The sequence below is a fragment of the Mytilus californianus genome, unplaced genomic scaffold, assembly GCF_021869535.1.
Source record: "Mytilus californianus isolate M0D057914Y unplaced genomic scaffold, xbMytCali1.0.p SCAF_4, whole genome shotgun sequence".
NCBI classification, from domain to species: Eukaryota; Metazoa; Mollusca; class Bivalvia; order Mytilida; family Mytilidae; genus Mytilus; species Mytilus californianus.
Genome location: NW_026262690.1, coordinates 19,661,497 through 19,675,260, shown reverse-complemented (window position 1 = coordinate 19,675,260; position 13,764 = coordinate 19,661,497). Strand labels below are relative to the sequence as shown.

Here is a 13,764-nt window from a genome sequence, read left to right as displayed (position 1 = left end):
TGTTGATGAGAATTTACCTGCAAAAACATTACCGAGTAGGAAACTGCTGCTCTCTCTACAACATGATGTTAAAAAGGAAATCGACAAATTAGTTGAGAGACAAGTTTTGATCCCAGGGACCGAACCGTCTAAATGGGTTTGTCAAATGGCAGTCGTAAGAAAACCGAATGGAAAACTGAGAATTTGCAAACTTGACAAAGAGTCTAGTGATTTAACAACAATGATAACACCATTTGGGCGATACCGTTGGGCGAGACTTCCATTTAGTCTTAAAGTTTCAAGTGAAATTTTTCAACGTAAGCTCACAGAAGCTCTGGGAGATATAGAAGGAGTATTCACAATAGCAGACGATATCATTGTTACAGGTTGTGGTCGTATGGACGAGGAAGCACAAACAGACAATGACCGAAAACTCATAAAGTTGTTTCAACGGCGTAATGACCATAACATTCTTCTTAATGAGGAAAAGAAAGAAGTTGGGTTAACCGAGATCACGTTTCATGGTCACCGTATTACAAGAGAAGGGGTAAAAGTTGACCATGCAAAAGTAAAAGCGAAATGCCCTATCCGACCAACGTGTCAGGAACGAAACGATTGTGCGGTATGGTACAATACGTGGCAAAATTTCTGCCAGATCTTGCGAATGATCTATCACCGATCCGAGAACTCACTAGAAAAGATGTATTGTGGGAATGGTCTAGTGAATGCGAGGTGGCATTTCAAAGAATAAAGAAAAGACTAACCAAATCACCCATATTGGCTTATTTTTATGTCAACAAAGAAGTTGTAATGCAAGTCGACAGTAGTAAGAGAGGTCTGGGAGCCGTACTGCTGCAAGAAGAAAAACCTGTTGAATTTGCGTCAGGTGCTCTAAAGCCGTCAGAGTGTAACTGGGCTCAGATTGAAAAAGAAGCATTATTGATGTTATATGATCTCGAGCGTTTTGACCAGTACACCTATGGACGTAAAGTTATAGTTCAGAATGGCCAAAAGCCATTTGCTGCGATATTAAGTAAACTACTGAGCCGAGCACCGAAACGATTACAGGACATGATGATAAAATTGTTCCGTTATGATATTGAGTTCCAATTTTTAAAGGGCGTCAATCTTGTACTAGCAGACACTCTAAGCAGAGCGTTTTTGGAAAATGACAATGCCACAGAGACCGAGCGACCACGAATTATGCAAGTAAACACGTTTGAAGACATACCAAATGCGCGACTACAAGAAGTAAGAACTGCTACTGCAGAAGATGCCGAATTACAAACTCTCATAGACATTATTTATGATGGATTGCCACAACATAGAGACCGCGTTCCTTATTGTACTCTGCCGTATTTTGAATGGCGCGACGAATTAAGTACCCATTAAGGAATAGTTGGAAAAGGAGAAGCCATCCTCATTCCGAAATCACTTAGACATGGTATGAAAAACCGTTCAAATAGTACTCATTTATGTTATGATTCCATGATGAGGCGAGCTAGAGGAACAATATTTTGGCTTGGAATAAAAAAGGAAATTAAGCAAATGACAGATTTATGTGAAATTTGCCAAGATTCAAAGACGAAAAACCAACGAGAACCGTTAATACAACACAGTGGTGGACAATCACCGTGGACGAAAATAGGAATGGACTTGTTCGAAATAAAAGGCAGACCATATTGATTATTTTTCGAATTTTTCCGAAGTAGACTACTTATCGACAACTACCTCTAGTCAAGCGATCGCAATTCTCAAGAAACAATTTGCGAGATTTGGGATCCCTACAACAATAGTATCCAATTACGGACCTCAGTTTAGGTCAGAGGAATTTAGACAAGTTACAACAAAATGGGGAAAAAATCACATAGTGCCATCTCCGAACCATCAACAAGGAAACGAAAAAGCCGAATCAGCTGTTACAGTGATTAAGAACATGTTAAAGAAAACTCTTAAAGATGATCGTGATCAATATGAGGCGCTTCTTGAATTGCGAAACACTCCTATTCAGAAGACTGGTCTCAGTCCGACCGAGACGATGTTCGGAAGAAAATCCCGACCGATGATTCCATCTATTCACATAATGCAAAATGAACCGAATGCGAAAGCTAAAGAATTGCGATCAGCAAGGAAATAATCTGTCAAGAAATGTTATGACAGACGCGCAAAGAACTTACCACCGGTAGGAACTGGTGACTCAGTATATTTCGAACACAAACAAGGACAGCACTGGAAGTTAGGAAAAGTAAAAGAAAAAATAAGCGAACGTGCATACATAGTTCAAAACCAAGGAGTTCCGTACAGACGAAATCGATGTCGCATGCGGCCGACGAGCATAAATGTGTAAATCCGTGATATGTCACCACCAATCAAATCGTAGAAACAAAAACTGTCATACCGACGTAAGTATCAAACAATTTAGGGCAATCTGTGAACTCTGATAATTCAGTTAGCGAATGCAAACCGATTGAAAATGAACAAAAGCGAATCGAAACGATTGCTAGACCAAAACGTATTACAAATGTACCAGAGAACCAGTCTATTTGAAAGACTTTGTGCGTTAAAGATGTAACAATTTAAATTGTTCAGAAGTTTATTTTCTAGTCATCAATTTAGTTTCTAGTCATTTTATAATTAGTTTAGTTTTTAAAAAATGAACTGCTATCACAAACTCTCTATACTGACTTTGTTTACATACGTGTAAAACAGACTATCATTGAGCAAATTATTTTTGGTTAAATTGTTTGATAATTGTTGCGAATTTTAAAACTAATTTCTTTCTTAAGAAAAGGGGATGTTGATAAATTGTGATTCGTTTCGTTCATTCAAATTTGAGTCTATATTTTTTTTGCGCATCCGGTGCAGTTAAATTGGTATTGGTTAATATTATTCCATTTTACTTATAGCACAGATGAACAATATGTCGATTTAAATCATAAGCTTTCGTTTAGTTACAAGCAAAGGATATGGATTTCAAATATATTGTCCCCGAACACCACTAAGGAGACATTAATGGTCGACATGCGCATCCGGTGCAGTTAAATTGGTATTGGTTAATATTATTCCATTTTACTTATAGCACAGATGAACAATATGTCGATTTAAATCATAAGCTTTCGTTTAGTTACAAGCAGCTAGACTAAGTTTGAACAGGATCGTAAAATATTTATATGCTACACGTTTGTTCTTAAGAAAATCGTTCGTGTGCATAAAGGAAATAACACTTGATAAATTTACTGCGTTTTAAAGGAAGAAAATATTCACTGCAAGGAACAAATGCATGTCGTACATATATCGTGTCTATAACAATTTAAGCATATGTACTCTTAATGTACAAAATGTATAATGGAAATATAAAAAAAAATAAACAGTGCTTATGTTATCAATTGATCAAACATTCTTAACATTCTTGCTATATAGCTAGTAACATGTTTTTTTAATTTGTTCTTATGTTGTACTGTTACACCACTGTTCCAGGTTAGGGTATGGTTGGGCGCCCGCAATCATATTTAACCCCACCTGTCCCAATTCAAGGGCCTGCAATTCAGTGGTTTGTTGCTTTATACCATATTTGTTTTTCGTTTGTTGTTTTGTACATCAAGCAGGCCCATATATTTCTCTTGAATGGATTTACATTTTTCACGTCGCGGACTTTCATAACAGCATATGTTGTTTGGGTTTTGCTCATTGTTGAAGGTGGCATATAGTTGCTAACCTCTACGTCATTCGGTCTCTAGTAGAAAGTTGTCCAATTGACAACCATACCACATCTTCTAATTTAGATATAACATATGCTATTTGATTTTCAGAATAATGGACCAAGTGTTTGCTTATGCATGAATAAGAAATTAGATTAATGTTCATCACTATGCACACACCTCATCATAAATGATAATTTATAAGTACAAATGCAATCAAGGAGAAGTTTGTTAATACATGTACATGCTATTTCTCCTTCGTGAATTTATAAGTAATGCATATTACTTTTACATTTCCTTATTTGTTTTGAAGGACCAATAAACTGTAAATGAGCTTATTTCAGGTGTATGATCGAACAGAATAAATTTTGTCATATAACAAATGATTGAGTATTGATGCAATATTTATCCCTATAAATATTAAATCTTGGATAGGTGTTTTATGTATTAGTGAAATATAACATTGATTTGACTTGTCATAGGAAAATATGTGGATTGGTTCACCCTCGATATGTCGTATTTTCATCTGACGACGCCCTAGGAAAATGTAACTTTTCTCGGAGGAACAAATCATCATAACTTCCGGGGTCAAGTGACGTAAAAGAGATGCGGGAGGTCTCAAAATGATATTCAAACTCACAAGTCGATGACAAAAAGTATTTCAAAAAAATACCGAACTCCAAGGTAAATTATAAAAGGGGGAAGTTCATAAATCTGACAAAATCAAACGATAGAATATATCAAAGAGAGAGACGAAAGATGCCTATGGACATTAAACAAGAAAATAAACTGACAACGATATGGCAAAAAAAAACCAAAAGACCAAAAGATAAACAACAGTATACAAAACAAACATAGAAAACTAAAGACAATGTCAACCAACGGACCGAATTGAAAACAATTGTCATATTCTTGACTTGGTATAGTCCTTTTCAGAAGAAAATCTTCCGTTAAACCTGATTTTATAGCTACTTGCTAAACATCCCACTTATATGACGTCTGTTTATAGTTACGTTATACTTTATTAATTAAAAAATTGGGTGAATAACCAAAACAGACATAATTGGTAAAGATACATCACAGACATGCAACACAATTGACTGAAAAATTCAAACAAACATACACAAAAATCTGACAAAGACACTAACAAAAAAATATTGTAGTTGATAGCAAATTTGACAATGACGCCAACAAAATGATTTTTTTGTATTTGATAGAGCATCCAGTATATTAAAACATAGTACTTGAATGTATACAATTTCCTGATAAATTAGAAATTAAGTAAAATATAAATACTAGGGTAAACAAAATGGAAACAACAATGTTAAAACCTCTCGCGTCCGAACCGCACATCTGGGCCCATCTGCAGATGGAAAGCTTAAAGCCGAAAAAACCCGATAGTTGGATGCAAAAATATCGAGTCACGTCAAGGGTCATACGACCAAAATGAACACAATAGCACACAGACAAATAGAAGGAAAACTGTAAAGTAAGTAAATGATGCACAACTTCAGGGCCTACACTTTATATCTCAAGACCATCTTGTATTATTTGTGAAATAGACACTGAATAATTGGTACTTTCCGATAAACTTTTGAGAAAAAGGACGATAAGTTCCTTGACAAAACCCATTTTTTTGTTTGCTCAGACACCTAAGACGTTTTAAACAGTCTGAGTAGCAACTGCAAGTTGACTATCGTATGAGTTGAGAAATGTATCCTTTATTCGCGGGTGAAGTTGGTTAATTGCTTTTAAGGTGAGGAATATTTATAATTTCAAAATTGAAATCGTTTCGTTTGTTATAGATTTTGGTACTGAGATGACCGCTGTAGTCAATTCTAGGTATATGTCTAGAAATGTGGCGGAAGAAGCTGTATTTGTGGTTTCTGTAATCTCTAGATCAGAATGATACATTAATGGGACCTAATCAGAAATGTTTGTATAGTCAACATCATCAATATACATGTATGTGAAATTAAATAATCTAGCTTCTCTTGTTTTTTAAAAACGGACAAAACCAAAAGACAAATGGGTTTGCTTATTCTACATTGGCTAGAGGTTTAGGGGAAGGGTTCAGATCTCACAAAACATGTTTAACCCCGTCGCATTTTTGCGCCTGTCCCAAGTCAGATACCTCTGGCCTTTGTTAGTCTTGTATAATTTTAAAATTTTGGTTCATCTATATGTTTCGGAGTTTAGTGTGACGTCCATTTTCTCTGAACTGGTACACATTTTTGTTTAGGGGTCAGCTGAAGCTCGCCTCCGGATGCGGGATTTTCTCGCTGTGTTGAAGACCCATTAGTGGCCTTGGGCTGCTCATTTGTCGGGTTGTTGTCTCTTTGAAACATTCCCCGTTTCCATTCTCAATTTTTAACAACAGTGTACAAAACCTAACTTGCTTTTGAGACTCAGTAGTAAATACAAGTTCCAAATATTGTTTTTTACTCGGGTGTTTTGGAGCTTGGTATAATTTATAGACATATTTCTGTTGTTGAATACTATGGGTTGACATGTAAATATATTCTAAGTAATTTGTGTTAGTTGCTGTCTCATTGATATATGACTTAGACGGATCTAAAAGATGGTCATTGAGTTGCCTTTATTCTAAACTGTATACAACTATAAAAATTATTTGGTTGATGTTCACGAGACCACGTTTTCTAAAAGATTCGTAATAGGTTCATGTGAAGCCAATCAATGGAATGAAAAGGAAACTCATATTGCATAAATACAATAATGCTTTAATCCTATTACGTATTTATATTGTATTTTAACATCTGCCGTTTCACCAATTTTAAGAAAGAGAAAACGCAGTGATATTGTTTTATACATGAAAAAGGTAAGTGTATAAAAATGTAGTTTCACTTTTACTTAATTATTTTTGCTTCTAGTATATGCACATGAAGATCCTAATACTGCAATAAAAGTACCTTAGATAATAGGAATTTGGTTTTGTTGCATTTGCAGTATATTCAGTGATTCTTTATTTAACCTATCATCATTATAAAAAAAAGGGAGATGTGGTATTATTGGCAATTCAAAAGCTATCCACAAGAGGCCAATTGACGAGGATGTAGATAACTATATGTATAGGTCATCGTACGACCCTGATCAATGAACAAAATTTATGCAGTATATACAGTAAGCTATACACTGTCCTAGCTTGACAAAATGTGAAACAATTCAGAACAGAAAACCAACGCCCTGGTTTATGCTAAAAAACGAAAAAAACAAATATGTGGCTCTGTTAAACATGTTTGTGACCACTCATTAACCAGACTCAAGCTAGCGACCAATTCTAGCGACCAATCAAGCTAGCGACCAATTCTAGCGACCACTAAAGAACACAATGAGAATCAACTTGTCTAAGAATCATTATGTGGTGTATGAAAAAACCACAAAACCACATTATGAAACAACGTTCTGTTAAAAAGAAATTCTATCTACCAGTACGGTATATATATTGTTTTTTAACGTTGAAATGACCAGAAATGTCCATCAAATTAAGGGAGAAGGGACACTACAATACGAATGACGTCTGTAGCTGAATGCACTAACTAGTTTGGTTGCTAAATGTCTGCATCAATATCAATGAGTAAAATATAACGTGCCAGAAAATCGTAAAAGTCAAAACAATTTAATACAATAGAAAAACAAAGGATATAGGGTATCCCTCCATGACACAAAATCAGTAAATGCACAGCGAAAAACACACAAAATGCTAAGGAACATTCTTTGTTAACGAACTATTTTTATTCCCCTACATTCGAACACATACTATATGTTATCATATATGTATTTATATAAATAAAGGTGCGCCCCTCTCCGGAGTTTATTCTATCGGGAGAGGGACTAGTTGGGAAATAAAGTAATCCATATTTTGACGTCTTCTTTACGTTTTCTCTGTTTTCCAAACTCTAATCCGAGATCGCAAAGATAAATCAATTATTGTAAACAAAATATTAAAAACGGAGCGTATATCCCCCAAGCACATAATGGTTATACAATAGTACTTTGCGGTTTAGAAATCAGAATAAAAAGCTAAAGAGTTTTTAGAATTTGAATAATAAAAAAAAAGAGTGTTTGTTTATGATGATTTGCTCGCACAATCGTTTTCAATATTCAGTGAACCGTAAATAATTTAAAAAGTACATATTTTAATGAACATGTGTACCTAGTTTCAAGTTAACCAGACTACAACGTCATCTTAGACTAGATTCAACACTAACGTCATCTTAATGCAGTATGAATGGACGGACAAACGGACAAACGAATTAACGAACGAACACAAAAACCAGATAATATTATGGGCTTTACTGTCGTAGGCGGAGCATAGAATAACTATTTAATGTGAGTTCACTTAAACGTGTTCCTTTGTACAATGTATCAGCTTTCAAATAAAAGAAATAAGAAAAATATTATGTGCGAAAGAATAACTATATACTGGCTTTCCATACACTCGGCATCCTCAAATATCCTTTATTTTCTAGAAAAGGAACTTTTAATGTCTATTCCCTATACTGAAAATGAAAACATACAAAATAACAAACTGTAAGAGTACATTTCATGCCCACAAACCATATTTTGAATTGAAAGTATACGTGCACTATTTTGTACGGCATGCATCCTTACTTAAAAGAAATGTAAAGATTTTTTTGTTTAAAAAAAAGACCGTACACTTTGAATGTCAACTTTGAACCCCTTCAATTCCCAGAAGGTCCTAACCCCCAAAAAATCATTTCAGTAGGTCCTGCTCTGATTCATTACCTTTCATTTGAGCTATGTCCGGTGTCGAACTTTGCCGTACGAAGCTGGCGAGACTTGCCGAAAGAATGTACGGTGGACACGTAAAAAAAAAAAATAATACAAACTTTGAACCCCTTCAATTCCCAGAAGGTCCTAACCCCCAAAAAATCATTTCAGTGGGTCCTGCTCTGATTCATTACCTTTCATTTGAGCTATGTCCGGTGTCGAACTTTGCCGTACGAAGCTGGCGAGACTTGCCGAAAGAATGTACGGTGGACACGTAAAAAAAAAAATAATACAAACTTTGAACCCCTTCAATTCCCAGAAGGTCCTAACCCCCAAAAAATCATTTCAGTGTGTTTTTCGCTGTGCATTTACTGATTTTGTGTCATGGAGGGATACCCTATATCCTTTGTTTTTCTATTGTATTAAATTGTTTTGACTTTTACGATTTTCTGGCACGTTATATTTTACTCATTGATATTGATGCAGACATTTAGCAACCAAACTAGTTAGTGCATTCAGCTACAAACGTCATTCGTATTGTAGTGTCCCTTCTCCCTTAATTTGATGGACATTTCTGATCATTTAAACGTTAAAAAACAATATATATACCGTACTGGTAGATAGATTTTCTTTTTAACAGAACGTTGTTTCATAATGTGGTGTTGTGGTTTTTTCATATACCACATAATGATTCTTAGACAAGTTGATTCTCATTGTGTTCTTTAGTGGTCGCTAGAATTGGTCGCTAGCTTGATTGGTCGCTAGAATTGGTCGCTAGCTTGAGTCTGGTCACTCATTAACCTCCTTACCTGGAAAGGTGGTTCAACAGCACAACATTAAAACAAACTGTAAAAAAACATTAGGAAAGGACTTAAAGCATAAAAAACGACAAGCAAATAGAGATAAAAACCCACAAAGTATCGATCTAAGAGTACTCGCTGTAACTGTGTTTCCAGACCAAAATTGCAATCATAAGACATCCACAGAAGTCTTAATAATTTTATTGTCAATATTCTTATTATCATCAACATTGTTTCTTGTGAATAAAGTAAACTTTTCGAGCAGGTTTGATACAGAAACCCTAAGTTATGATTGATTGATTGATTGTTGGTTGCTTAACGTCCAGTGGCAAATATTTCATGCATGTTCAGGACGAGAACAAATTAACAATAAATACAATAGGTAGGTCCGGTAATAGAGGTCAACTGGGTTGAAGGTTGGGAAAATTTGGACTGCCACGGAAAAATGAGGGTATATTGGATAAAACAGAAATTTAGCCTTGCAACAAGCCACCTTCGGACCCCTCAAAGAGTTGTTGCAAGGGTACTTAACGTGCAGAGAGCGTGACACACTCTCTACACGAGGCATCGGATTTAACGTCCCCATTCTGACCGGACGTGGCTGCGTACTTGATACATCCTGCACAGCCAAACGGACGCCCCACTTTGGCAAGGGTTTTACTGCCGGTCGGAAGAAGACCTGTAGTGATCATATTTCTATTCCCCAGTTACCCTTTGGGGCTCCCTAAGTTATGGTTGTGGTAGCTATCACATACTCATTTGAAAAGGTTGCCTTAATTCTAGACATCGAAAAAAAAGTTATTATAAACCGCAATGATAACCTTCAAATAATTTATTTTCAACAAATAGATTTATGAATTTGAGAACAGACATACGAAATCAATTTCTATTTTTAGATATGACTGGATTTTCTACCACATATGTATCTATCATACTCCTATATTGAAAAAAAAATTACAATGTAATAAAATTATTATGATTGTATATTTCCTATTAATGTTAAACGTAAACAATGAAATCCCATGATTGTTATTCCTTTAAAAAATATAAGTTAAAAATTTGACAAAACGTTTCATACTGTTTCAAATATTGTAACATAATCTTCAACGTGTTTTCATTCAGTCTTACGATTCAACCTTCTGCTTCAAATTCTTGAGAAGAGGAAAATGATATATGCGATTCTTTTCTTGATGTTTGTACCTGTTGACAGTCAGCCAGAGAAGTAACGTGTTCTTTTTTTATGTTTAACCTGTTAAAATTCAGCCAATGAGTCAGTTAGTATTTTTTAGATGTACCTTATACAGTCTATAAGAGAAGTAAGTTTGTATGTTTTAATTACTATAAATGTACCTGTTTGCAGTCAAACAAGAAAGGAAGTATAACATAGATATCACACTGTTGGGCTGTTATTTAGACGAATAATACATACAACTCGTCTAAACATCAGCCCAACAATGTTAGATCTGTAAATTTGTTTTCGCAAATTTTTTGTTCTTCCCTCGCCGGGATTCGAACTCATGCTACTGATATATCGTGACACCAAATTGCCTGCACTGTATCCGACGCGCTTTTTTTTTTTAATCTTTATTATGTATCCGACGCGCTAGACCGACGCGCTAGACCACACGACCACCTAGGCTTCACAATAATACAGCTTTCGGTGGCCCGTCAGTTTTAATCTAGCGTCGTAATACAGTACATGATATATAAGGCATGAAGATGGAATTGTTACAGATCAGCTGAAATATCATATCTTCAAAAAAATTAATTTAAACAGTTTATCTCCCCCCAAAAAAAATTTAGAAAAATAAAAAAAATATGATACAAAAGTTAACAGAGAAATTTTTAATTCAATTCTATGTAATGTACATGTAAATTACGTGTACATGTTGTTTACTGATGTGAACAATTTTCATGTACAGGTAATTAAAACCGATGTACAGATGAGAACAAATTTAATGTGAAACCATTAGCACATACTTACAACTTCTCGTCCAATCAAATTGCTTATATTTGCCTTCTAATTTTCATAGTACATACTTTTCCTGTGTACTAAGTAACTACGCATGAATGACCACAAGGGTAAGATTTCATTGTATCGTAATCAAGATATTTAAAACAAAAATTGCCACTGGCTATTTTGAAATAAAATGCTGTGTTCCAAATTAAAGACATTAAATTAAATAGTTTGTAATTAGTTTTCACATTGATTTTTAAATATCCTGCTATTAAAATCTTTGGATCTAAAAAATGTTTTTGACAATTGCAAATTTTATCATTAAAATAAAGGGTAATACATATGGTTCTTTATACCTTGATTAGAGTACAACGATATCTTAAAATTATGATAATGTATCATCCATGCAATTGCTTTGTACACAGAAAAGTGTGTACTATGAAAACTTGTGAAGGAAAATTAAAGCAACTTGGTAATAATTTTTTAAACTTTCTTAAGGAAAGTGATCTATTTCGTCATGAATTGATTGATTTATTGATTATTGGTTGCTTAATGTCCAGTGGCAAATATTTCCTGCATGTTCAGGACGATGTCATGAATTGAAAAACTGTGATTATGTCTGAAGATAATGTGCCACCTATATATATATATATATATATAAACATATTCTGATAAATCTTTTAGTTTTTACTTTGAACTAATAAAAAAAAACACACAAAACCTATAATCTCTGATCTATTTGTAGTTGCTTTTTAATGCCTATCTGCTAGACTATATCTTTGGGGACAAACTATCTATATGTTTCAAATTTGTTATAGCTTTAGTTTTACTGTGAAATTAAAAAATGTTTTCAAAACATGTAAAGCTTCCACTGCAATTTCATTATTACCTGCTTTTGGTCAATTCATTTTGTCATCTTACCTAAGAAGAACATGTATAGTAAAACACCGCTTTATATCAGTATACATACTTACACCAGCAGCTACCATCTTTTCATTCTGGAGTGAAGGGCCTTTTGAAATCACATATTTTACAATGATACTGGTGAGTAGATTTACAAAATTCGTTAATGAGCTCCGTTTTACAAACACCTGTGATACAAGTAGTCAGCCAAAATAAGTGTCGGTTAGTGTATGGAAAGGTATATACTATGAAATTTAGAGCGAGGGGCTTGCCCCGAGCTCTTAATTTCATAGTATATACCTTTCCATACACTATCCAATTTAGCACATATTTACAACTTGAGTAATCCTGTAATTAGTCTATTGATATGTTTTGGCTGACTAGGTGTAGCTCATGTACGTAGTTTTGTAAATCTACTCACTAGTTTCATTGTAAAATATTGAATCCAGAATGAAAAGATGGTAGCTGCTGGTGTAAGTATGTTTATTGACATAAAGCGGTGTTTTACTATTCATGTACTTCTTCACATGATAAGATGACAAAATAAATTGACCAAAAGCAGGCAATAATTAAATTGCAGTGGAAGCTTTACATTCTTGAAAACATTTTTTCAATTTTACCTAAAAACTAAAACTATAATAAATTTTACACATATAGATAGTTTGCACTGGCGGATCCAAAAAGGGGGAGGGGGAGTTCAGGAGGGGGAGTTCAGGAGGGGGATGGAAAACGCCCTGTTTGTGATGATCAATGCTTTTGAATGAGGACATACAGTTGGACCCCTCCTTTTATCTTGGGTTGGAACCCCTTTTAAAAATGACTGGATCTGCCCTTGTATGTACCCATAGGTAGTCTAGTGGATAGTTTACATGCATGAAATATTTGTCACTGGACATTAAGCAACCAATAATCAATCAATGCATGACGAAATATATCAAATTGCTGTAATTTTCCTTCACAAGGTTTCATGGTTCACTCTTTTTTGTGTACAAAGTAATTGCATGGAAGATAAATGATTACAATTTTCAGATGTCGTTGTACTCTAATCAAGGTATAAAAAAAACATATGTGTTACTCTTTATTGAAATGAAAGAAACTTTTAATCGTCAAAAACATTTTTAGATCCAAAGATTAAATAGTAGGATGTTTAAAAATCAATTTGAAAACTAATTACAAACTATTTAGTTTAATTTGGAACACAGCATTTATTTCAAAATAGCCAGTAGCAATTTTTGTTTTAATATCTTGATTACGATACAATGAAATCTTACTCTTGTGGTCATTCATGCGTAGTTACTTAGTACATGGAAAAAGTATGTACTATGAAAATTAGAAGGCAAATATAAGCAATTTGATTGGACGAGAAGTTGTAAGTATGTGCTAAACTATCAATAGACCAATTAAAAGATTACTCAAGTTGTAAATATGTGCTAAATTGGATAGTCTATGGAAAGGTATATACTATGAAATTAAGAGCTTGGGGCAAGCCCCTCGCTCTAAATTTCATAGTATATACCTTTCCATAGACTAACCTAGACGTATTCACTACATGAAACTAATTGTAAACAGGTTTACAGCACACAGCGTTTGGTATGAACACGGCCTAATACAGGTAAGTTTTGGTCTATTGATTTAATCTCAAATCCTCATCAAATAAAACAAAACTCAATAATCT

The 13,764-nt window shown here is 34.4% G+C and overlaps 1 protein-coding gene across 2 annotated transcripts in view; it reads left to right on the top strand.

Annotated features, from left to right (window-relative positions):
• The first annotated feature begins 6,477 nt into the window (after positions 1 to 6,477).
• LOC127737628 (CD109 antigen-like) overlaps positions 6,478 to 13,764 on the top strand; it is a 61,179-nt gene continuing 53,892 nt past the window's right edge. The window contains exons 1-2 of one of the 2 annotated variants that reach the window (XM_052248482.1): positions 6,478 to 6,516; positions 10,352 to 10,451. In XM_052248482.1, coding sequence (XP_052104442.1) covers positions 10,396 to 10,451 — 56 coding nt within the window. In that variant the 5' untranslated portion in view covers positions 6,478 to 6,516; positions 10,352 to 10,395. Of the gene's footprint in view, positions 6,517 to 10,351; positions 10,452 to 13,644; positions 13,702 to 13,764 lie in introns of those variants that run through there. The other variant, XM_052248483.1, reaches the window with a different exon arrangement.